This window comes from Scyliorhinus canicula, chromosome 18 (assembly GCF_902713615.1).
Source record: "Scyliorhinus canicula chromosome 18, sScyCan1.1, whole genome shotgun sequence".
NCBI lineage: Eukaryota > Metazoa > Chordata > Chondrichthyes > Carcharhiniformes > Scyliorhinidae > Scyliorhinus > Scyliorhinus canicula.
In genome coordinates this window covers 28,130,453-28,156,204 of record NC_052163.1, presented here as the reverse complement: position 1 = coordinate 28,156,204, position 25,752 = coordinate 28,130,453, and the positions used below count along the sequence as shown (strand labels likewise).

Here is a 25,752-nt window from a genome sequence, read left to right as displayed (position 1 = left end):
TCCCTATTTTGTCATTGTCCCCTCATGAAACGTTGGGCGGGATTCTCCGGTCGCCGAAATCGGGTTCGGCGATTGGCCGGAGAATCCCGTTTGTGCCGAAATCGGGGGGCGGCGCCGCTTTTGCGATGCGGCGCCCCATCAAAAATGGCCCTCCCCTGATGCTCGGCCCCCGAGGGGCTGAGTTCCCGACATCATGGGTCAGTCATGGTATTTTTTATCGTGGACCTCGTGTGGCGGCTGGGGACTGTGTCCAGCGCCGCCACAGTCGGGGGGGCAGCTGTATCACAGGCAAGGGAGGCTTTGGCAGGGGATGGGGTTGCTGGTTGGGGGTGGTCCACGGGTAGCGAGGCTGGCTACAGCAGGACATTATTTGGCAGGACGGGTCCGCGCGCCGGCGTCACCATTTAGTCTGCAAATCAGAGAATCCAGCCCATTGACTGTCCTTTGTAAACACGAGCACTCACCTGTCTACAAGATATGTAGTAGACTCATGGCTCACAGAAGCTGAGTGAAGTGACCAGTTTCCATCAGGTAGCTCTAGAGTTTGGATGGTGTAATACCTCACTGGAGACAGACCGTCACTGCCTGGTTCCCAGGATAGCAGCACACTACGTGACTGCACATCCTGCTGTTGTACAGAAGGTTTGCTGGGAGGTTGTGGGTGAGCTGAAGACGGAAGGAAAACGTTTAGAGAACACGCTATGTTTTACATATTTAATCATGGAATTTTACAGCACAGAGAAGGTGGCCATTCACTATCCAATTAGCCCCAATCCCTGACTCTTTCCCACAGCCCTGCATATTTCTCCTTTTCAAGTATGTATCCTGTTATGACCCCCTCAGGGGCCAGGGACTATTTTACATAAGATTCCCTGCCTTTACCACGGATATGAACTCCCCCAGTAATTGGGGGCGGGGTTTACGACTTAAGCAGCGGGAAGCTCTCACTATAAAAACCTCTACCTGGGTCCAGGTTGGAGAGGGTGGCCCTTTGCGAGGAGGAGTTGTTGCTTTTGTAATTATTGTGCACACTGTAATAAACCTTTGTTCATTCCTAACCTACCGTGCCTTCCTGCGTCTTTTCTGTTGGATTCTACATTGGTGATGAGAATTGAACTGGTGCCGCCGGTAAGGCCTCTGGCGTTGAAAATGACTTGATTGTTACGTCAGGTAGGCCAGTGACCATGTCAGAATCAGCGTCGGAGTTCTCTGAGGAAGCGCCTGGCATCTCAAACCTCCTGCGCCTCGACGGGCTGAGGCGAGGGCGATCGTTATGGCGATCTGGATGGTGCTCTAGGGGATAATCCGGGCGGTGATGGAGACTGCGTGTGATACTGGAATGGCGCATCCCGAGCCTGCTCCGGAGGTTTGTGTGTGTGACGGATGTGGTGCAGGTGGCGGCTGGCCTCGTGCACCTGTGCCTGGACCAAATAGAAAACTGGACCAGTTGCCCTGAGCAGCACGCCTGGGATCCATGAGGCGCCGGCACCGAAATTCCACACAAAATGGTGGATGCCGGCGTGTTACACACCTCCCGGCCCCGCCCTGTCGACACTGGACCGCCGTCCGCTCCCCAAGCGAATGAAAGGGCCTCTGCCTCGGGATATGGACCTTTCTCCGGACTTTGATGTTACAACCTCCTCGGGGGCCAAGGGCTATGTTCTATACGATTCCCTGCCTTTTCCACAAAGTATGAATTCCCTGGTAATTGGGGGCGGGGTTTCCCCTTTAAACAGGGGGGGGGCCTTTCAGTATAAAATGGGTGCAGGTCGGAGAGGGTGGCCCTTTGAGGCGAGGAGCTGTTGTATACAGCGGTATACTGTATTAAACCGTTGCTCATTCCTATTCTACCGCGTGGTCCTGTGTCTCTTCCGTTGGTTTCTGCAGATCCAATTCCCTTTGAAAGATACTACTGAATCTGCTTTTACCAGCTTTTCAGGGAGTGTACTCTAGATCATAACTTACATTCTACTTGTTTCTCAAATTTTACAAAAATTTCAGGAAATCAAAACAATGAAAATGGACCCTTGGGAAAATGATTAAAAAGTTTTCCACAATTTTCTCTGGCTGAACACCGTAGGAATTGGAGATTTGTAATTACATTTCATTCTCTCCGATGTTCATAATCCCATGCTGCCAGCCTGTTGCTTGTGAAGTTATAATGGTTTGGACCATGGGGTTTTTCTCTGTAAAAAGTGCCGAGCATTTTCCACCGTTCAGGTGGAACAGTTCTTTCGGCAATAATCCTTCCCTGAAGAACATGCATGCTCACCTCACCATCAAGTCACAAACTGGTCAAGCTCCCCAAGGGAATGACAATCCTGTCTTTCCAAGTCATGCAAATTGATTTCAGCTAAAAGCTTTGGAGAAGAAAGAGTTGCCCATCCCATCAGTTTAAGATTAATTGAAATTTGCGTTCCTGGGGTAAAAGCCCTGTGTTTTAAACCATTGTATGAGAACTCTATCTCACATAACTTTTGAGCTACCCAACATAATTGTTATTCTATTAAAATTCTAGTGGGCTTTGTCATCTCCCAGGTTTCCAAATTTCTCACTCATTTATAGTATCATAGTATCATAGAATTTACAGTGCAGAAGGAGGTGATTAGGCCCATTGAGTCTGCACCGGCTCTTGGAAAGAGCACCCTACCCAAGGTTAACACCTCCATCCTATCCTCATAACCCAGTAACCCCACCCAACACAAAGGGCAATTTTGGACACGAAGGGCAATTTATCATGGCCAATCCACCTAACCAGCACATCTTTGGACTGTGGGAGGAAACCGGAGCACCCGGAGGAAACCCATGCACACACGGGGAGGATGTGTAGACTCCGCACAGACAGTGACCCAAGCCGGAATCGAACCTGGGACCCTGGAGCTGTGAAGCAATTGCGCTATCCACAATGCTACCGTGCTGCCCCACGGTAAATTTAACATTTTATTTGGAAAATAATAAGTCAGCATATATTTCCACAAAGTAAGGCAATTCCAGGGTCAAACTGATATTGATAAAGGGCATAACATTTCCTTCAGTCGCTTCCATTGGGTTATATAAATCCTTCACTGGCTAGGAAAACACTGCAAGGATTCAGACCCATTCTAGAAAATCTACTCTTCTGGGGGCTGGTGGTTTATACAGAATTCTCATTGAATAAAAACAGTTCCATTATTTATATTGTTCATACTTGCCTCTCTTTTCTGTTGTTACCACCAAGGCCTCTGCTGCTTCACCCCACCCTTTGCGGGTCTGGGCTGTAATGCGGAAGACGTAACTGCACTCTGGTTTCAGCCCAGTTGCTGTATATTGACGCGCGCTTGGGTTCAACACATCCACTGTGGCGGTGTTTGTGTTGCTTGTGTTTAATCGATATGTTATCTGGTAAGCTGAGGAAAAAGATTTATTAAATACCAAATTATGTGAAAACGCAGTTTGTGAGCCCTGCAACATCCTTCTAAAATTACACCTCCTTTGAAAATTGATGTCTGCAAGAAGATTCCAGGGATTGCACCTGGGACTCTACCATGGTACTAGATTTTTATCTTTGGGGGGCAACCTATGGCAAACATAGTGTGGTAGAAACCCACCTGTTGTTTTTGTGTAAAACAGGTAGTTACTTGTTGGTTGCTTGTTATACGCATTGCCAGATTTTCAGTTCCATTGAACATTGAGCCGGGTGATGCACCATCAATTGCACGCGAGGCGAGTGATTTACCAATGTCAGGCTTTAATTAACTAGAACACAGCCTGGCGATCGTCTACAGTGGAAAAGGCCGATCGTCAGGCTTCTGAGCATTTATACCTCGTTGATAGAGGCGTGGTTAACTCAGCCTCTCGGCCAATCGGTCGAGAGGCACATGACCGACCAGGGCCAATGGTAAGCCGACGTTCTGGCCCAATGGCAGACGAGTATGCAGATCATATCATCACATTCACCCCTTACGGAGAAGGAAGGCGGGGGGGGGGGGGTGTGAACGAGACCCGGGGTGGGGGGGGGGGAAGAACTGATGATATGAGTAGCCGTCGGGAGAATAATTTTCTCTCCGTACCCTTGTCGAATTTGGGGGCTTGCCACTGGCCCAGACATAACAATATTTACAAAAGGAAGTCCATGGGACCGTAGAACTCTAGATGGATTCGATCAGTCGTTTGGTGGTCCTTGACGTCCTGGCCGAGCGCCGTAGTGGAGGAGGAGTCGTCGGATCGGCTGATGGTCCTGCTGATGTCCTGGAGTCCGGGAGCGATAGACCTCGAGTAGTCTCCGTCACCTGAGCTGGCCGTGGAGACGCCATGGATGAGGGATGGGGAAGCTGAGTGGGGTGCTGGGGTGAAAAAGGGGAGGGGGGGTCTGTGGTGGGGGGGGCTGCACGCCGGCGGGTGCCAGGTCCCGGAGGGAGACCGTGTCCTGCCGACCGTCGGGGTACTCCACATACGCATACTGCGGGTTAGCGTGGAGTAACTGGACATGCTCCACCAACGGATCGGACTTGTGCACCCGCACATGCTTCCGGAGCAAGATGGGTCCGGGGGTGACCAGCCACGTCGGGAGAGGGGATCCAGAGGACGACTTCCTGGGGAAAACAAGAAGACGCTCATGAGGTGTCTGATTAGTTGCAGTACAGAGGAGTGAGCGGATAGAGTGCAGTGCATCGGGGAGCACCTCTTGCCATCGGGAAATAGGGAGATTTCTAGACCGGAGGGCTAGTAGTATGGTCTTCCAGATGGTACCATTCTCCCGCTCGACCTGTCCGTTACCCCGGGGGTTATAGCTGGTCGTCCTGCTAGAGGCGATGCCCCTGTCAAGCAGGAATTGACGCAGCTCGTCGCTCATAAAGGAGGACCCCCGATCGCTGTGAATGTACGCGGGGTAGCCGAACAGTGAGAAGATGGAGAGTAGGGCCTTAATGACGGTCGATGTGGTCATGTCGGGACAGGGAATGGCGAAGGGGAAGCGGGAGTGTTCGTCGATAACCGCCAGGAAGTAAATGTTGCGGTTGTTAGAGGGAAGGGGCCCCTTGAAGTCAATGCTGAGACGTTCAAAGGGGCGGGATGCTTTGATCAGGTGTGCGCGCTCGGGGCGGTAGAAGTGCGGTTTGCACTCGGCGCAGATGTGGCAGTCACGGGTTACTGTCCTGACTTCCTCGATAGAGTAGGGCAGGTTGCGGGCCTTAATGAAGTGGTGTAGGCGGGTCACCCCTGGATGGCAGAGGTCTGCGTGGACGGAGCGGAGGCGGTCTATCTGCGTGCTGGCGCAGGTACCGCGGGACAGGGCATCAGGAGGCTCATTGAGCTTCCCAGGACGATACAAGATATCATAGTTGTACGTGGACAACTCGATCCGCCACCGTAAAATCTTGTCATTTTTGATCTTGCCCCTTTGTGCATTATCAAACATGAAGGCTACTGACCGTTGGTCTGTGAGGAGGGTAAACCTCCTGCCGGCCAAATAGTGCCTCCAATGTCGCACGGCTTCGACTATGGCCTGGGCTTCCTTTTCCACAGATGGGTGGCGGAGTTCGGAAGCCTGGAGAGTTCTGGAGAAGAAGGCCACGGGTCTGCCCGCTTGGTTCAGGGTGGCCGCCAGAGCTACTTCTGAAGCATCGCTCTCGACCTGGAAGGGGAGGGCCTCGTCGATGGCACGCATCGTGGCCTTTGCGATGTCCGCTTTGATGCGGCTAAAGGCCTGGCAGGCCTCCGTCGACGGCGGGAAGGTCGTGGTTTGCATGAGGGGACGGGCCTTGTCCGCGTAGTTGGGAACCCATTGGGCGTAGTATGCGAAGAACCCTAGGCAGCGTTTGAGGGATTTGGGGGTATTTGGGAGAGGGAGTTCCATCAGGGGGCGCATGCGTTCGGGGTCGGGGCCTATCACTCCGTTACGCACTACGTAGCCGAGGATGGCTAGGCGGTCGGTGCTAAACACGCATTTATCCTTATTGTACGTGAGGTTAAGGAGTTTTGCGGTTTGGAGGAATTTCTGGAGGTTGGCGTCATGGTCCTGCTGGTCGTGGCCGCAGATGGTGACATTATCAAGGTACGGGAAGGTAGCCTGTAATCCGTACTTGTCGACCATTCGGTCCATCTCCCTTTGGAAGACCGAGACCCCATTCGTGACGCCAAACGGAACCCTAAGGAAGTGGTAGAGGCGCCCGTCAGCCTCGAACGCGGTGTACAGTCGGTCACTCGCGCGGATGGGGAGCTGGTGGTAAGCGGACTTAAGGTCCACAGTTGAGAAGACCTTGTATCTCGCGATCTCGTTCACCATGGTAGAGATACGGGGGAGAGGATACGCGTCCAGTTGCGTAAACCGATTGATGGTTTGGCTATAATCGATGACCATCCGGTTTTTCTCCCCCGTCCGGACCACCAGCACTTGGGCTCGCCAGGGACTGTTGCTGGCCTCGATGACCCCTTCCGTCAGCAACCTCTGGACCTCGGACCTGATGAAGGATCGGTCCTGGGCGCTGTACCGTCTGCTCCGTGTGGCGACGGGTTTGCAATCGGGGGTGAGGTTAGCAAACAGGGAGGGAGGGTCTACTTTGAGGGACGCGAGGCTGCAGACAGTGAGGGGGGGTATAGGGCCGCCGAATTGAAAAGTCAAGCTCTGCAGGTTGCACTGGAAGTCCAGTCCTAGGAGTGCCGGTGCGCAAAGGTCAGGGAGGACAAGGAATTTATAATTTTTAAAAACCTTCCCTTGGACCGTGAGGTCCGCGATGCAGCACCCGGTGATGTGGACGGAGTGCGAACCTGAGGCTAAACCGATTTTGCGTGTTACGGGATGGACAGGGAGCGCGCAGCGTCTTACCGTGTCAGGGTGAACGAAGCTTTCCGTGCTCCCGGAGTCCAGCAGGCAGTCCGTCTTGTGGCCGTTGAGGTGGATCAGCGTAGTCGTTTTGGCGAGCGTGCGTGGATGAGACTGGTCGAGTTGAACGGCCGCGAGCCGTGGAGAAAATCCGTCGTCGCTGTCCGATTCCATGCTGGAGGGACCTTGCGTGGCAGATGTGGAAGTCGGTGGCCAGGATCCATATGTGGGGTGAACGGCCGCGAGCCGTGGAGAAAATCCGTCGTCGCTGTCCGATTCCATGCTGGAGGGACCTTGCGTGGCAGATGTGGAAGCCGGTGGCCAGGATCCCCAGGTGAGGTCTGTTCCCCAAGATGGCGGCGCCCAGGACCCGCACGTGGGGTCGGGGCCCCAAGATGGCGGCGCCCAGGACCCGCACGTGGGGTCGGCACCCCAAGATGGCGGCGCCCAGGAAGCCCTCGTGGCCGCTGGAGGCGGAGCTAGCGTTCCCGGCGCTGTGAGCGGAGAGGCGCGCAGGCCGGCTCCAAGAGGTGAGTGACCGGCATCAGCTGCGGGGATGCACAAGCCGGCTCCAGGACGCCGGCTAGGTGCATCAGCTGTGGGGATGCGGAAGCCGGCTCCAGGACGCCGGCTAGGTGCATCAGCTGTGGGGATGCACAAGCCGGCTCCAGGACTCCGGCTAGGTGCATCAGCTGTGGGGATGCGGAAGCCGGCTCCAGGACGCCGGCTAGGTGCATCAGCTGTGGGGATGCGGAAGCCGGCTCCAGGACGCCGGCTAGGTGCATCAGCTGTGGGCGGAGGTAAGGCGCGCGGGCCGGGTGCGGGGGGCCGGGGGCGGGGGGGAGCCGAGTCGCGCTGCGGGCAGGCAGGGACCGGGGGGCCCGGAGAGGCGAGCCGGTCGGGCGCCGGGGCCCGGGGGTGGGGGGAGCCGGGGTCCGGGAGCGAGGGAAGCAGGGCCGCTGCGGGCAGGCAGGGACCAGGGAGGCCCGGAGAGGCGAGCCGGTCGGGCGCCGGGGCCCGGGGGCGGGGGGGAGAAACGTGCGCGGCGGGCAGGCAGAGGCCTGGAGGGGCCGGGGAGGTGCGCATGTCGGCCGGCGGGGCGCGAGTCGGTAGCAGCTGGGGCGGCCCTGGGGGAGAGAGGGAGGCACACAGGCCGTTTGCAGAGGCCTGGGGGAGGGGGGGAGAGTGCTGTGCAGCTTCCAGAAGCGCTGCAGCCAGCGTTTTGGCCTGGCAGACCGTGGAGTAGTGGCCCTTCTTCCCGCAGCTCTTACAGAGGGCGGAGCGGGCTGGGCAGCGCGAGCGAGGGTGCTTAGCGTACCCACAAAAGTAGCAGCGGGGCCCCGCGGATTTATCGGGGCGCCCCGCGGCACAAGCCTGAGGGAGGCCGGGAGCGGTGGGTAGCTGGTGGGAAGCGTGCCAGGAGGCGGCCTGGCCAGGGTCATAGGTGCGCGCGCTTTGATCTGCGACCTCCAGGGAGGCGGAGAGAGTCAGTGTCTCCGTTAAACTGAGTTCGTCTCTTTCCAGCATCCGCTGGCGGATCACGGGGGACAGCATCCCAGCCACGTAAGCGTCTCTGACGAGTAGCTCCATGTGCTCTGTAGCGGACACCGCTTCACAGGCGCAACCTCTCCCCAGGGCACAGAGGGCCCGGGCGTATTGGTCTAGAGACTCACCGGGGACCTGCTTTCTGGTGGCCAGCAGATGTCGAGCGAATACCCTGTTGATGGGTTTGAGGAATTGTCCTTTTAGCTTCCGTATAGCTTCATCATAGTCTGTTTCGTCTTCGATTATTGAGTAAGCGGCAATACCCACGCTGGAGTGGAGGACGTGCAGCTTCTGTGCCCCGGTGGGGGGGGTGGTTGTAGATGCCAGGAACCCTTCGAGGCAAGTCAGCCAGAGCTTAAAGAGTTCTGTAGAGTTCAGAGTTTGCGGGCTGATGCGGAGGCATTCGGGCTTGATGCGGAACTCCATCTTCAAAGTTGTAGTTAATTAAATTGATGCACCATCAATTGCACGCGAGGCGAGTGATTTACCAATGTCAGGCTTTAATTAACTAGAACACAGCCTGGCGATCGTCTACAGTGGAAAAGGCCGATCGTCAGGCTTCTGAGCATTTATACCTCGTTGATAGAGGCGTGGTTAACTCAGCCTCTCGGCCAATCGGTCGAGAGGCACATGACCGACCAGGGCCAATGGTAAGCCGACGTTCTGGCCCAATGGCAGACGAGTATGCAGATCATATCATCACACCGGGCACATATCAGACATTTATTGTGATACCACCCATTTTGTTTTCCAACCCAGGCTCGGGTAATCTGCATTCTTCTCTATTTTTTGACTTAAAATCACTTTATTTTGCTGCATTAAAAGAAATCTGCAATTGCAACACTATTTTTCTTGGATATCTGATACTTCTTTTAAAATAAATTATGGCTGATGTTCCCCAGTTGGAGATCAATACTGTCCTAAGAGCCTATGGAAATGTATCAACAATTCAGAGGGCCTGTGACACATTTAGCATTTGAAAACCATTGACACAAGTATCTGAGTATGTCCCCAATGTGCGTTAACACAGTATAATTTTGTCTAATTTCAATATGGAAAGTTATCTCATGGCTACAATAACCTTCGATATAGCCCCCATTGACTATCAAACTCTTAAACAATCTCAAACAGCTTCACTACAACACCACACAAAACTCGTGTGTATCACATCTTCCAGTTGTAACAAATTGCTGCTCTTCATTACAGAAAAATTATATAAAATAAATCCTTCATATCACGGCCGGGGTTCTCCGAGCCTCCCTGCCGAAATCGCGCTCGGCGCGGGGGTGGAGAATGGGGCACGGACCTCCGGCGCGGACGGCGAAAGCAAACTACTCTGGATCGTGGAGCTCTGAAATTTAAAAAAAGCTGGAAATACTCAGCAAATTAGGCAGCATCTGTGGATAGTGAAAATGAGCAAACATTTCGGGTTAATGACTTTTCGTCAACCTGAAACGTCAACTTTTTGTTTCTCTACAGATGCTGCCAGACCTGCTGAGTATTTCCAGTGTTATTGATGAGCCATCAATTGCACAAGAGACGAGTTGCTTTACAAAAGTTAGGCTTTAATAAGCTAGAACTTAGCCCTGCGGTTGTCGACAATAAAATGGACGACCGCCGGGCGCTTCGACTATTTATACTTCGGTAAGGAGGTGTGGTTAACTCAGCCTCTCAACCAATCGGAGAGCAGTCACATGACTGGTCTCAACCAATCGGTCGGGAGGCACATGACCGACCAGGGCCAATGGTAAGCCGGTGTGCTGCACCAATGGCAGACAATCATATCACCACAGTTTTCTGTTCTTATTTCAGTTTCCTTGCTCTTTCCTCCTCCTCTCATGTCTAGTCAGAAAGATTATTGCAAGTATTTTCATTCACATTTATTTCAAGATTCAAGAGTTGCCAAGTCACCCACCCAGAATGATCCCGTTAGGTTCCGCTGGAGGCTGCCAGACCAGTCGCAGATATGTTGTTCGAACCTCTGGAAACAGGATTCCAACAGGGGGTCCAGGCACTAAAAAAGAGAAACAAGTAAAACAAAGCTACTTTTACAGCTTAACCATTTCACATGACAGCTGTATGATTTTGTTGCCATCATTCATGAACAGCGTTTCACTTTTACATGTCATTGCCCTTGAATTTCTGAGTTACCACCATGAATCGTTCTTGTTTTTCTTGCTACCTTCTTCCCTTGCCTGCCTTTCCCTCTTGAAGGCATTGTCTTCTAGCTGGATATGATTCCATAGGCACCAGTCATCTCTGATACCTTAGCTATTGTCGTATGTGTCTCTGTGTTAATTGGTGGTATGGCTTGAAAGTGAATGGCGTCACTCGTCAAGCCCAATTCTTTCATATCATCATCAGTTTCAGGAGGATTCACTGGATCGTAATTGGAAATGGAAACCCTGGCTAAAAATCCCCACTGAGCCCAAAGACAATGAAACACACTGTAGTGCTATGACTGCTGGCCTAGATGAAGTCAGCGAACTTGGAACAGGCCATGAATAAATCTGGACCTTCCTCGATTGTAGTTCAGGTACTTACTGGATATAATTAGCTGCCTTACTCTTGTACCAGATGCAAATTTAAGATCGTGAAGATACATTTGGTCAATGAACCACAACGGCAATAGAGCTTATACTTGCACATCAGAGGCTGGATTCTCCGTCTCAGGGACTATGCCCCCACGCAGCCATACAAAATGTGGCCTTTTATGACAGAAAAACTGGTGTGAGAGGGCCACGTATTCATAGTCCTGCAGGGGGCTAGCAGTGAACCGTCGGGAAGCTCGCAGCTTTTGCTGCAGATACGGCCCCCGCACGTCCGGGTCAGAGACCTTCAGCGACCGCGCCGTGCTCTATGGCAGACTCAGACTGCGGAGCTGGACCTCCCAAATAGTGCCCCCCATCGGCGGCGCACCAGATCCAGACTGCCCGCCCAAAATTAGCCCGGTGCCGTATCAGGCCCCCCCCTGCCCTCCGATTGGCCGGCACCCGGTCGGCAGGACCATGTTAGATCCACGACGTCAGGAATTCGGCCGGTCGGGGGCAGAGAATGGCTGGGGTGGGCCTCCAGCAATGGTCGCAGGTAGGGGATATGTGGCTTTTCAGGGCCTGGTGAATCGGGGAATCGCCGCCGGTCCTGGTTCTATGCGCGGAAATGGATTCTCTGATCTGGTGCCGGCCGTGATTTCAGCGTTGGGGTGCAGAGAATCCAGCCCCAGGTCTTAAAATCATGTCACTATCAACATCAACATTACTGACCCCTATCAGGAGTAGCCCTCAGCACAAATATTAAATGTGGCTGCCTACAACGTTTACAGATTTCACAGGCAATTCTTCAATTGTGAATACATGAGCAATCGAGTCCAATTCGTTACATTTGTAAATGATGTTGGTAATAATTTTGTTGACAATTATGCTGACAACCATTTATGTACAGGCTGTAAATATTAGCAGCATAGTAAATAAAGGTTTCATGTTGCCCCCTGACTTGGATTACAAGTTTAAACCTGAATGCCTGTGAGGTAAGTTAGCAACAGTAATCGAGGAAAGCCTGGGCACTTTTTTTCATAGAATTTACAGTGCAGAAGGAGGCCATTCGGCCCATCGAGTCTCCACCGGATCTTGGAAAGAGCACCCTACCCAAGGTCAACACCTCCACCCCCATAACCCAGTAACCCCACCCAACACTTAGGACAATTTTGTACACTAAGGGCAATTTATCATGGCCAATCCACCTAACCTGCACATCTTTGGACTGTGGGAGGAAACCGGAGCACCCGGAGGAAACCCATGCGCACATGGGGAGAATGTGCAGACTCCGCACAGACAGTGACCCAAGCCGGAATCGAACCTGGGACCCTGGAGCTGTGAAGCAGTTGATCTATCCACAATGCTACCGTGCTGCCCTTGTTCCCTGCCAGCCCTGTATGATACAATTAAAAACACAAGAATGGGGCTGAAGGCCACTTCTATTGTTGTTTATCACTGGAGAAATACCAACCATCATCCAGTGTTCTCTCAAGAATGGGTGGGAAACTTGGTATTCCATCTCCAATCCTGGTAAAAGCAAGGACTTGGATCTCGTACAGCACATATTTCCCCAACTCAACAAGCTGAACAGCATGTGTGGTGTTGCCTTCAACGGTCCTGATCTGCATAGGAGTGTCCAAGTTCTTCTCCTTGTACAGAACCTACATACAAATGGAGAAAAAAGCAGAGGGAATATTATGAGAATTCTGTCGCCAACACTGTGAATAGAAGAAATGTTTAATGGCAGACCTTTCCTATAGTAAATAACACTGCCCTTCATTTTTGTTGTCCATAATGCAACACCTAGGACTTCTATTTCTCCGACAAGAAGGTTCACCAATAGTGATGGGGCAGTGTCAAAAGATGTCTTCAGATTTTAGGCAGATTTTCTTTGTTAGTAGTGCTAGTATTAGAGTTCCTCTATGGATGAAAATGTATGGATTCTCCGCAGCCTCGCGCCTAAATCGCGGCCTGCGTGGGGGGGGGGGGGGGGGGGGCGGAGAATCCACTTTCTCTGGGACCCCACTTTCTCTGGGACCCGTACATGGGCGTGATTGCGGAGTACGCCGCGCGGCTGGGGGCCCATTGACAGAGGCCCACCCAGTAAACCTCCGCGCCCGACCGGCCGAGTTCCCGACGGCGTGGAACCAACCACCTATTGCTGGTCGGGATGCTGTTGTGGCGGCTGCTGACTCAGTCCGCGGCCGCCCACGTCGGAGGCGGGGGGGGGGGGGAATCGGACACCGGGGCGTGAGGGGCCCTCTTGGCGGCCCCCCTGGGGGCCATGTTTGATGGCTCAGGCACGCAGCCAATCGGTGGGGGGGGCCTCATTTTTCCGTCTGGCTCCGTGGTCCGCGTCCACCATGGAGCCACTGGAGGCCGCTGCTGTGCGCATGCCCGGACTCAGAACCGGAAGTGCGGGGGCCCGCATCTGCAGCTAAAGCTGCGAGATTTACTCCCGGTCCCGTTTTTACGCTGGCGCAGGGATATAGGTCTGGATTCTCCGCAGCCCCGCGCTGAAATCAAGTTTGGCGCGAGGCGGAGAATCAAATTTCCCGACGGAATCGGGCCCGGCGCCGCTCCGGCGATTCTCCGGGCCCCGAATATCTGCGCGTTCACAAATCACGGCGAGCGCCTGGGGGGCCATTGCCAGAGGCCCGCCCAGCAAACCTCTGCTCCTGACCAGCCGAGTTCCTGACGGCGTGGAACTAACATGCTATGGCCGGTCGGGACTCTCGCATGACGGCTGCGGACTCAATTCACGGTCGCCCTGGTGAGGGGGGCGTGGGGTATCGGGCACCTGGGGGGGGGGGGGGGGGTTTATGGGCAGCCAGGGAAGAGATCGGGCCGGACAGATACTCGGGCACGCGGCCGATCGGAGGGGGCATAGTTTCTTTGTGTGGGTCCGCGGTCCGAGTCCGCCATGGCACTCGGTGCGGCCGCTGGAGGCCAATGGCGTGCGCATGCGCGGACTTGGTGCCGGATGTGCGGGACCTGTGTCCGCAGCCAAAGCTGCGTGAAGCACTCCGGGTCCCTGCTAGCCCCCTGAAAGTAAGTGAATCGCCTGGTACTTGTTTCAGGAAACTCAGGAGTGCAACGTCTGCGTTTTTACTCCGGCGTGGGGCTCCCAATTTGGGAGAATCCAGACCGTTGTGTTGATCAGGATGAGGACATCACAGAACAGAAAAATTGAACAACATCACAGTGCTAAACCTAGTCAGCAACACATCGACATCAATCAACCCTACTCATCTTAAAAATATGTGGATTAACTTAGATCTCTTAAGAGCATCTTTCTTTACTCCTGTCAGAATTTCAAACAACATTTGTGGCCTTTCCAATTTAGATTGCCAATAATTTCTGTGGACTGATGCCCATAAGGAACTGGATTGAGTATGTTTATGGAGTTTCACCGAAGATCGGTGAGGTAGAAATTAATTACAGTTGTACACATTTTCCAGATGGGCAAGAATGTTCAATTACGTGGGGCTATTCCCAATCGCCCAAGAACATTTGGAAAACATTAAGCGTCATATTGGCCTCAGATGACTTTCCGGCATCCGAGGTGACAGGCATTAGTTCTCATACACTGTCGAGTCTAACAAATATTTTAAGTCCCCTCTAAGAGGTGAGCTTGTCCTAAATGGATGTTTGAGGTGAAAATGAGAAGAACATTTCTTCTTGAACCAAAGAGAAAATGCTGGAAAATCTCAGCAGGTCTGGCAGAATCTGTAGGGAGTGAAAAGAGCTAACGTTTCGAGTCCAGATGAGTCTTTGTCAAAGCTGGACTCGAAACGTTAGCCGTTTTCTCTCCCTCCAGATGCTGCCAGACCTACTGAGATTTTCCAGCATTTTCTCTTTGGTTTCAGATTCCAGCGTTTGCAGTAATTTCCTTTTAATGAACATGTTCTTGACTTGGATGGCTGGGATTAGTACATTAACATGATATTAGCAGATGATATTGCCTTTCGAAGATCCTGTCAGCATCATTGGTATATTTATTACAATTGTTGAGGTGTCAACTGCAAAAACGTAATTACGGTTATGGGATATGGATCCGGGAGGAACATGAGTTCTCCCATTGCTTTCACAGCACTTCAGAGGGCTCGGGACATATGACAGGCACTGGCCGAGCTTGCTAAACCTCAGCACATGAGACCTGATGCCCAAATGCAACCTGGGCCGGGATTCTCCCCTACCCGGCGGGGCGGGGGGTCCCGGCAGGTCGGAGTGGCATGAACCACTCCGGTGTCGGGCCTCCCCAAAGGTGGGGCGATTCCGCACCTTTAGGGGCTAGGCCTGCGCCGGATTGGTTCCCGCTCCGCCAGCCAGCGCAAACGGCCTTTGGCGCCCCGCCAGCCGGGGCCGAAAGACGGCTGCTGACGTCATCCTGGCGCATGCGCAGGGGAGGGGGTCTCTTCCGCCCCCGCCATGGTGGAGGCCATGGTGAAGGCGGAGAAAAAGAGTGCCCCCACGGCATAGGCCCGCCCGCTGATCGTTGGGCCCCAATCGCGGGCCAGGCCACCGTGGGGGCACCCCCTGGGGCCAGATCGCCCCGCGCCCCCCCCCAGGACCCCGGCGCCCGCCCGCGTCGCCAGTCCCGCCGGCACCAGAGGTGGTTTAATCCACGCCAGGGGGAAAGGCCTGTCAGCGGCGGGACAGCCGATTCCCGGCTGGCGGAGAATTCGGGACACGGCGGGGGCAGGATAACGCCGGCCCTGGGCGATTCTCCGTCCCCCCGGGGGGGGGGGGGGGGGGGGGATTCCACCCCTGAAGTTTGGATTTCCTGGTGTGTGCACTCCACTCACCATATGTGAAGTTCGACCATTGAAGTTCACAGAGATGAGAAAAGTTCATCGTACCAGTCTGCTGCCTGGGCTGAATACAAAATCAAACCCTCTGAATGCTGCAAAACAATTAAAGTTACGTTCCTCGGTGCAGAAAAGATGCTTCAGTTATATCTGATCTGGAAATTCATTTAAATTCCAGAGATGAAAAGGCAGCATTTCTTTTTGCAGTGTGTCATCTAGTCCCCAAATTCACGAGAGGCCTCTGCCCCATCTCTTAGACATCAAGGTTTAATCTGGGGAAAACTAAAATGTCACTGACGTAAATGTACAATATTTTAGTGTTCTTATTCAAAAGTGGACTCAAGATGCTTCACTTTTATGGAGCTTTAGAAATCAGAATCGTGTCCAAACTTACCTTATAACCAAGGACAAGACCATTGCGATCTTGTTGTGGAACCTCATTCCACTTGACTAAGATACTGTTTGAGTTAAGAGCAAGAGAAGAAATATTTGTTGGTCCAGATGAAGGCACTAAGAAAAGAAAGAAAGGCTTTTTAATAAGTGGAACAAATATTCTTACACAGTTACAATGAGAATTTCAAATTTAACCGCAATGATATTTTTGCAGTTGACACTCGACAATTGTAATAAACGTACCAATGATGCTGACAGAATCTTCGAAAGGCAATATCATCTGCTAATATCATGTTAATGTACCAATCTCAGCAATCCAAGTAAAGAACATTTTCTTCTCATTTTCACTTCAAACATCCAAATACATTTCAATTTCCTCTCGCTGTATTTGCTTTCATTACCTATTCAAATGTTCATCATTCTTCGAGAACATTTTAAAATTTCTTAATATCCATTCCACTAATTTAAACTCATGTTCGCTTGATCTGCTGACGTCAATTCTGGCTTCACCTTGAACTTATCATTTAACACTTCATGTGCATGAGTGAATGAATTCAGTACTTAACCATCTTCTCTCCATAATGTTGAACTCTATGTTAAACTCATTTACAAATTACTGCAGAATAAATAGAAATGTGTATGTAATTGTAAGCTATTCAACAGCCTGGAGCCAGGCCAATCTTTCACTGCTTCAAACTTCTCCAAATAGCAATAGGCTTTATTGGAAGATTATGCGATGAGAAACGCAAATATTTTGACAAGATGAAATCTAATAAAATATTTCATGTGTCACAGCCAGTAATAATTTTTCCCAATTTTGTTTTAACCACTGGGCCACTGAAAAGCATGCTCATCTGCTTCCTGACTCATCTCTCGTACTTCTTCCCTGTACTGTTTCTGCTCACCGTGGAGAGGAATTTCTTATCTTACAGTAATGTTGTCATGAAATCATAGAACATAGAACATAGAACAGTACAGCACAGAACAGGCCCTTCGGCCCTCAATATTGTGCCGAGCCATGATCACCCTACTCAAACCCACGTATCCACCCTATACCCGTAACCCAACAACCCCCCCCAACCTTACTTTTATTAGGACACTACGGGCAATTTAGCATGGCCAATCCACCTAACCCGCACATCTTTGGACTGTGGGAGGAAACCGGAGCACCCGGAGGAAACCCACGCACCCAGGGGGAGGACGTGCAGACTCCACACAGACAGTGACCCAGCCAGGAATCGAACCTGGGACCCTGGAGCTGTGAAGCATTGATGCTAACCACCATGCTACCCTGCTGCCTATTTTTTCATGAAATGTAATAAGTTTGAATTGCTGGAGCTGCCACAGTAATGTTGGTTAGAAGACAGAAAAGCACTGCCGGATTGCTCGGAGGCGGTTGGGTGAGGAATAGAAATGCTGGCTGATTTTCCCATTCCTACACTCGGGGGTTGGGGGGGGGGGGGGGCTAAAACCAATTGTAACATGCCTACTGATTAAGCTGGAGATCAAACCGAGGACCTCTTTGCTTAATATAGCTCATTTACGCACTGGTTCAAGCAGCTGAACCTTCAGGAGAGCTTTGAGGCGCTATTGCGAGAAAGTATTGTGTCGTGTTAGGTCAGGGGTGGGCAAACTTTTCCGTGCAAGGGCCACATTCAGAAATTCACAATTTTAAAGGGCCGCATAGTATATTAAGTAAAATAATTACTTCACCCGGTTATGATTCTGGGCGCCTCATATAGAACATAGAACAGTACAACACAGAACAGGCCCTTCGGCCCTCGATGTTGTGCCGAGCAATGATCACCCTACTCAAGTCAACGTATCCACCCTATACCAGTAAGTAACCCAACAGCCCCCCCCCCCCCCCCCCATTAACCTTAAAAAAAAAATGTTTTAAAAAAATAAAATAAAAAAAAAATATATATTTTTTTATGACTTGGTGGGCCGCATAAAGACCTTTGGCGGGCCGTAGTTTGCCCACCCCTGTGTTAGGTACACTGGTCTAACACTGGCTGCAACTGGATGCAGATTAGATCAGAAAGATACTCCAGACGTTAAAGTTAGTTCAATCAGGTTTATTGAACTAATAGCACAGTTCTCCGTGAGTTCGACTCTCTGCTAACTTAAGTGTGGTTACTCTGTCTGACTGAACCAGACTAGCTCTTAGCCACGTGCTGGAGGTGTGAGATTGTAACAACACCCTTGACTGACTCTAGATGTTCATCAGTGGAAAGAGGCGGAGTGTGAGTGCTTTGTGTCTTTTATAGTCAGATCCCACCCCTGAGTGTCCTGCCTTCTTATTGGTCATGTCCTGTTCTGTGTCCATTAGCTGCTTGTCTGTATATCATTTTATGTGTGTGTGCCTGCATATCATGACAGATTAAGCAAGAAAAATCTAGTGGCAGAGAACCAGATAATAGAATATTTCATTTGGAGGAAAGTATCAAAGGGAAGAAACGGGGAAAGAGTATGGGGCACCCAGCCCCCCTCCAAAAATCAGATGGTCAGCTTTGCTTCAAAGCATGGAGGATAAGTAATGGGTAAAGGACCCTTACAGGAAATGAAAAGCCAGCAACCCAAAATGTCAATAGCGGTGATAGACTCCTTGATGTTTATGTCCAAGCTCTACGTGATTTCAAAGGTAACACTCTTTACGGTTAAACCTACGCTGAGGAATTTGATTATAGTAGTATATCTTTGCTGATTTTTACATGATCCTAGAGACAAGGAAGATACAAGATGCCTGCAGCTGCAGTGGATACTGGTATAGGGTTTCCTTTGCTTTACTATTTGCTGCAGTCCATTGAGGGTGCTAATCATGGCTTATGCCATGATATCACCATGCTGGACCAAGGCTGGGGGGTAGGCCCCAAATTAATCCAGCCAGTGCAGGAATGGAACCGAGGCTGTTGGTGTTATTCTTCGCCACATTCTTAGCCAACTAAGCTAACTGGTCCCTTACCTGAAATGTTAACTCTCTCCCTCCCCACATCTGTTTATATTTCGGATTTCCAGCATTTGTCTTATGTGACACTGGCAAGCACATTCATAAGGAATGTGAATTAATGACTGCAATCAGTGTCTTTAATATGGGTTACACACAATTTACACTTGAACAAATTAAACAACTTGTGCATGCAATAATCAAAACAAAAACAGACGACAAATGGACAACATCTTTCAACTCCATCCGCTTTATATTCTTTATGGTAAGGCATTGTTTAATATATATTCCATATTGTTGTAAAGGCAATAATTTCTCATGCTGATAGTGATGAGTAATAATAACTACTCACTAAGAAGCTGTTTAGAATTTAGGTGTTCAGAATCAGAGCAGTTTTAGTGCTTGCAATAAAACTATGATGATATCAAGTGTCCAATTGAAGGATATTTTACACTGTAGGAATCATTAAAAATAAATCACAGCTATATGAACTATCACAGACTTTCAGCACTTCAAGATTACTGTTTGCTTTTATTTCTTGTCCGTGCAAAATAAGTCATTCCCATCAATTCAACATGTACTGGAAGAAAACAAGTATACATTTATATCATCGGGACAAAGATGCGGTAATAATCACATTCTGCAACACTGCAGGGCAGGATCATGGAAAAGCTTTCAAAGGCCGGATGATGGAAAAGCTTTCAAAGGCCATGGGCTGGATTCTCCGTTCTAGAGACTAAGTCCCAACGCCAGCGTGAAAACGGTGGTGTTTTATGCAAAATGGCCACCAATTCCCTGTTCCAGGGGGGCTAGCAGCGTAGAGCTCCCAGCTCTGGCTGCCGATACAGCCTGGAGAGATGCCGGGTCCATGGCCGCGCATGTGCATGGTGGCCACCTGCAGCGGTCGCGCTGTGCTTCATGGCAGATGCCGCTCGCGTACCCAGCCTGCGAAATAGTCCTCCCCTTCAGCCGGCTCGCGTACCCCGGACCACCCCACCACAGTGCCCCCAGTCCCGAATATGTCCTACCCTGCCCGTGGATCGGTCCTCCCCCGACTGTGGAGGCGCTGAAGTGCGTCCATAGCCACCACGCTGACTTCCCGATGGGTGAGACCATGAGAGACCCATGCCATCGGGAACGCGGCTGTTTGGGGACGGAGCATTGCTGGGCGGGCCTCAGCCAACAGAGGCCGTAGAACTTGGTCGCATTTCATGGGCTGGAGCATCGCGAAAGTGGCGCTGTCCCCAATTTCAGCAGCATCCGGGATTCTCCGCCCCGTTGCCGAACGCGATATCGGCGAAAGGGATCGGAGAATCCGGCCCCATGTATTTATTTGCTTTGTGAAGTAGTCACACCTCCTGTATCAAATGTATCAAAACTGCTGTTAAATCAATTTGTACAAAAACAAAATTATAAGACGAAACTAAAGAGAAAATGGGAAAGGAGAGAAGGTTTCAGACCAAGTAAAAAGTGAAGGATTCCATGATGAAAACTAAACCTATGGTAATCCTCTGCTGCTCAACAACTTTCTTTTTATTCATTCAAGGAATGTAGGCTTCACTGGCGAGGCCAGCATTCATTTCCCATCACTAATTGCCTTTGAGAAAGTGCAGTCCTTGAGAACTGCATCAGTCCATGTGGTGTAGGAACGCGTCCACTGCAATTTGGACAGAGTTCCGAGGATTGTGATTCGGAACAGTGAAGGAATGGTAATATATTTCCAGAGTGGTGAGTGACTTAGAAGGGAAACTTGCAGATGGTGGTGTTCCCATGCATCTATTGCCCTTGTCCTTCTCAATGTTAGTGGTTGTGGGTTTGGAAGGTGCTGTCTAAGGAGACCATAAGACGTAGGAGCAGAAGTAGGCCATTCGGCCCATCGAGTCCCCTCCACCATTCAGTGAAATCATGGTGGATCTGATAGAATCCTCAACTCCACTTTCCAGTCTTATTTCCAGAACCCTTGATTCCCTTATTGATTAAAAATCTGTCTATCTTAGCCGTGAACGTATTAACAACCCAGCCCTCTGTGGTAAAGAATTCCCCAGATTCTCTATCCTCTTCAGAGAATAAATGCCTCCTCATCTCTGACTTAAATGGATGACCCCTTACTCATTGATTGTGCTCTCTAGTCCTAGACTCTCCCACAAGAGGAAACAGCTTCTCAGCATCTATCCTGTCAAGCCCCCTGAAAATCCTATATGTCTCAATAAGGCTGTCTCTCAGTCTTCTAAACGCCAATGAATACAAGCCCGGCCTACTTAATCACTCCTCATAAGGAAATCCCTCTACACCCGGGATTAACCTAGTGAATCTTCTCTGGACTGCCTCCAATGCCAGGACATTTCTCCTTAGATCAGGGGACCAAAACTGTTCACGGTATTCCAGGTGTGGTCGAACTAGTGCCTTGTATAGATTTAGCAGAACTTCCCTGTTTTTTATACCATTCCCTTTGAAATAAAGACCAAAATTCCATTTCCCTTCCCAATTACCTGCTGAACTTGCAGCTAGCTTTTTGTGATTTATGCACGAGGACCCCCGAATCATTCTGTGCTGCAGTTTTATGCAGTCTTTCTCCACTTGAATAATATTCAGCTTTAGTCTTGCTACCAAAGTAAATAACTTCACATTTTCCTACCTTATGTTCCATTTGCCAAGTTTTTGCCCACTCGGCTAACCTGTCTATATCCCTCTGTCGACTCGAGGTGTCATCCTCGCCACTTGCCTTTCCACATATTTTTGTTTCATCCGCACACTTGTCAACAGTGCATACACTTCCCTCATCCAAGGCATTTATATATATTGTTAATAATTGTGGCCCCAGCACTGATTGTTGTGCCACTCCACTAGTTACAGGTTGCCATCCTGAAAATGCCCCTCTTATCCCAACTCTCTGTCTTATCAGTTAGCCAATCCTCTATCCATGCTAATATAGCCATGATGTGGAGATGCCAGCGTTGGCCTCAACCGGGACCTTGGATTCATGTCGCATTACATTCATCTCCCACCATCTGGCCTGGGCTTGCAAACTCCTACCAACTGTCCTGGCTTAAGACAATTCACACCTCTTTAACCTATGATTATCCCTCTCTCCAGTCGCACCATCTGGACCTGTAAATTACCTGCAAAGACTCGCATTCTACATATCATCTTGAATCATTGGCTTTGTCTATATATGTGCTTCTGGAACCCACCTCTTCATTCACCTAAGGAAGGAGCTGTGCTCTGAAAGCTAGTGATTCGAAACAAACCTGTTGGACTTTAACCTGGTGTTGTAAGACTTCTTACCATGCTAATATACTACACCCAACACCATAAGCTCTTATCTTATTAAGTAGCCTTTTGCGCGGTCCCTTATCGAAAGCTTTTTGGAAATCCAAGTATATTATATCTACTGGTTCCTCTTCATCTATCATCGTTACCATCGGCAAGAATTCTAATAAATTCATCAGGCATGATTTCCCTTTCATGAAGCCATGCTGACTCTAATTGATCATAGATTGTACATCTAAATACTCTGCTATTACATCCGTTACAGCGGACACTAACATTTTCCCGATGCCAGACGACAAATGAACTGACATACAGTTACTTGTTTGTTTATCTCCCTCCTTATTTGAATGACGGTGTCACATTGGCAATTTTGTAATCCTCTGGGATTTTCCTGAATTTAAGGATTCTTGGAAGATTACTGCCAGTGCATCCACTACCTCTGTAGCTACACCCATTAATATCCTGGAAGGCAACCCATCAGGACGAGGGAACCTATTAACCCCAATAGTTTCCATAGTACTTTTTCCCTCGTGATTGTTACTGTATTTATTTCCACCGCCTTCCCCTTCTGTCCCTTCATTTTTAGTATTTTTGGAAAGACTGATGCAAAGTATTTGTTTCACCCCTCTGCCATTTCCTGGTTCCCCATTATTATTTTCCCAGTCTCATGCTGTATGTTGACTTTGGCCTTTCGCTTCCTTTTAATTAAATAAACTGTTGCTGTCTGTTTTTATATTACTTGCTAGTTTGTCCTCATAGTTTATCTCCTCCCTTTTTATAATTTTTTTTTGCAATCGTTTGTTGGGTCTTGAAACTTTCCCAATATTCTGGCTGACCACTAATATTTGCCACATTCTGGGCAGGATTCTCCCACATTGCCCACCCGGAGACTGGAGAATCTCGCCGGGTCAGTGGAGTTTTCCATGGTCCGTGTCCCGCCCGTGGCGATCTTGCAGCGGACAGGGCGGCAGAATCCAGCCCGATATGTTTCTTACTTTAAGTTTAATACTATCGTCACTTCCTTGGTTAGCCACGGTTGATTTATCGCCTTCTTGGAATCTTTCTTCCTGGGATATATCTTTGTTGTGAGTCATGAACTATTTTCACAAACGCCTGCCATTGCTGATCAACCGTCTTTCCTGCTAAATCCTTTCCCGGTGCACTCCAGCCAACACTGCCCTAATTCCTTTACAATTATCCTTATTTAAGTTACAGTTGCTTCTGACCCAAGTTTCTCACTGTCAAATTTAATGCTACATTCTACTGCTTCCTCAGGAATCTTTTACTCTGTGATTGTTTATTAGACCTTCCTCATTAGTGTTAATGAGTTGGCTGAAGGAGGAATGCGCAGGCTGAATAAACTTCATCAAATACCTTCATCAAATCAGCTATTACACCCCTTTACACAATCACTCCAAGGTCCACTGTAGAAGATAGTTGAAAGCAGTAATATCAATGATTGAGAATGAAGCATGTCCGAATGCTCACTGCAGTAAATGGAGTTTTGACTGAGCGTCAAATTGTCCGTTCTCGCTGGCAGTGGTGGCGGGGAAACTTGGATCGGAGAATCCCTGCTCAAATTCTGGACAAAATTCGAGATTGAAGCTTCACAAGCTGGAGGGCACGATTCTCCAGAAAGATTCCTGAGTTCGTTTGTGACGGGTTTTCAGGGGGCTTCCCGCCGGCTCTTGTCAGCGAGTTCCCCACCGCTATTCAATGAAACTTAGTCACTCTCTTGGACCCTGGGAGTCTCTCACTGGTTTAGCCCACAATTTTGTCTTAGCACTGGGGAGCTGAACTAAAAGATCAGGCCGCCATTTTGAAAGGGTGCCTCGATCTCTAAGTGAGCTTGTGGGTATCCCCTACCCATGGGCAATATCACCCCCCACACACATGGGCACTATGCCACAACCCCCTGGGGACCCCCTCCACAGGCCCTCCCAAGCTGCCCTACAGCACCCTCTCCCTCCAAGACCCCAACCCATCACCCCACCAACCTCCCGGAGGCCCCTACTTACTTGCCCTGCACACCCCTACCCTTCACACCACCCCTCCATTTCATAGGCATAGCCCCCCTCGAACCCTGACCCATGGCAGTGCCACCCTGGCACTAGTGCACCCTTGCACTGCCACCTTGCCAGTGCTTCTGCCAGCTTGGCAGCGCATTTCAGGCATCCTGACAGTGCCAGCTCGGCAGTAACAACATTCCGACATTCCAGGGGGAGGGCTAGGGTGCGACCCTGTACTGACCCTGACCGCCCAGGGATCTCCGATAGCCCAGAAGACTCCCTGGGTGCCAATCCTCCTGGTCCATATTTGTGTGGACCAGTACTGAACGGCGTCCAGCTGTGGCCTCACTGGGGAGGCCGCTGGATACCGGCTAAGTTCGCCAAGCCTGTTTCAGATTCCGATGCCTCGCAGGACTTGGGTGAATCTCTCGAGGCATGGAAAATTCTAGGCAGTCCGGGAAAGGCTCTCCCGGCATTCACCGGCCACACCGCTGGTGACGCAGCTTCTGGCACCTGTGCCACACTTGGAAACTGTGAATCATTCTTCGTAGAGGGGACAATATGCGGAATTGCTTCCTGGCCATGATTTCATACATACATAGAACATACAGTGCAGAAGGAGGCCATTCGGTCCATCGAGTGTTCACCGACCCACTTAAGCCCTCACTTCCTCCCTATCCCCATAACCCAATAACCCCTCCTATCCTTTTCTGGACACTAAGGGCAATTTATCATGGCCAATCCACCTAACCTGCACATCTTTGGACTGCGGGAGGAAACCGGAGCACCCGGAGGAAACCCACGCACACACGGGGAGAACGTGCAGACTCCGCACAGACAGTGACCCAGCGGGGAATCGAACTTGGGACCCTGGCGCTGTGAAGCCACAGTGCTATCCAGGTGTGCTACCCCTTCACAAACATATTCTGAATTATATTCTCAGCAGAAATAGTTAAACTCCTGTATCTAGACGACAAAGTGACCGCACGGCTGCACTCTGCTTTACAACTGCACACCCGACAGATTAAATGAGAGTAATATCTGTTTAGATTTGGCTTTATGTGGCTCTACTGAATGCTCAGCTGCCTTGAAGAAACCACCATTTAACACTGCGTGTCCGCGTGTGGGTTGCAGCTAAGGTCGCTTTTAGCATTACCTTGAAAGAATTCAAAGCACAATCTGATCAGGATAATTAGAATAGTCTAAAAATAAGAAGTTAATTTCAAAGACTGCCATCTCACCTACAAAATGATCTGGACGTTATTGGAGCTCAAAGCAAGTATAATTCCAAGAAAAATGGTTCACTACCGCTCCTGACATTTGCTAATAGCCTGGTTTAATTAAACATTCAAAGCTGCACTTCGTTCTCCTCCTTGCTGCCAAAATGCAATTGAATTATGATCAGCAATTTAGTAGGAAACAGATCTTATTCCTTGGTTTCTCA

General features: G+C 50.2%; 1 protein-coding gene across 7 annotated transcripts in view; it reads right to left on the bottom strand.

The window, feature by feature from the left end:
- Positions 1-25,752, bottom strand: part of sdk2b (sidekick cell adhesion molecule 2b) — a 1,143,109-nt gene that overhangs the window by 243,324 nt on the left and 874,033 nt on the right. For all 7 annotated transcript variants that reach the window (XR_005458034.1, XM_038777821.1, XM_038777823.1 and 4 more), the window contains 5 exons: positions 16,084-16,199; positions 12,350-12,539; positions 10,260-10,358; positions 3,192-3,386; positions 465-666 (listed from right to left, as the gene is read on the bottom strand). Coding sequence is in view for 6 of the 7 variants with exons in the window: in XM_038777821.1 (XP_038633749.1) it covers positions 465-666; positions 3,192-3,386; positions 10,260-10,358; positions 12,350-12,539; positions 16,084-16,199 (802 nt within the window). In the remaining variant the exon portion in view is untranslated. The remainder of the gene's footprint in view (positions 1-464; positions 667-3,191; positions 3,387-10,259; positions 10,359-12,349; positions 12,540-16,083; positions 16,200-25,752) is intronic.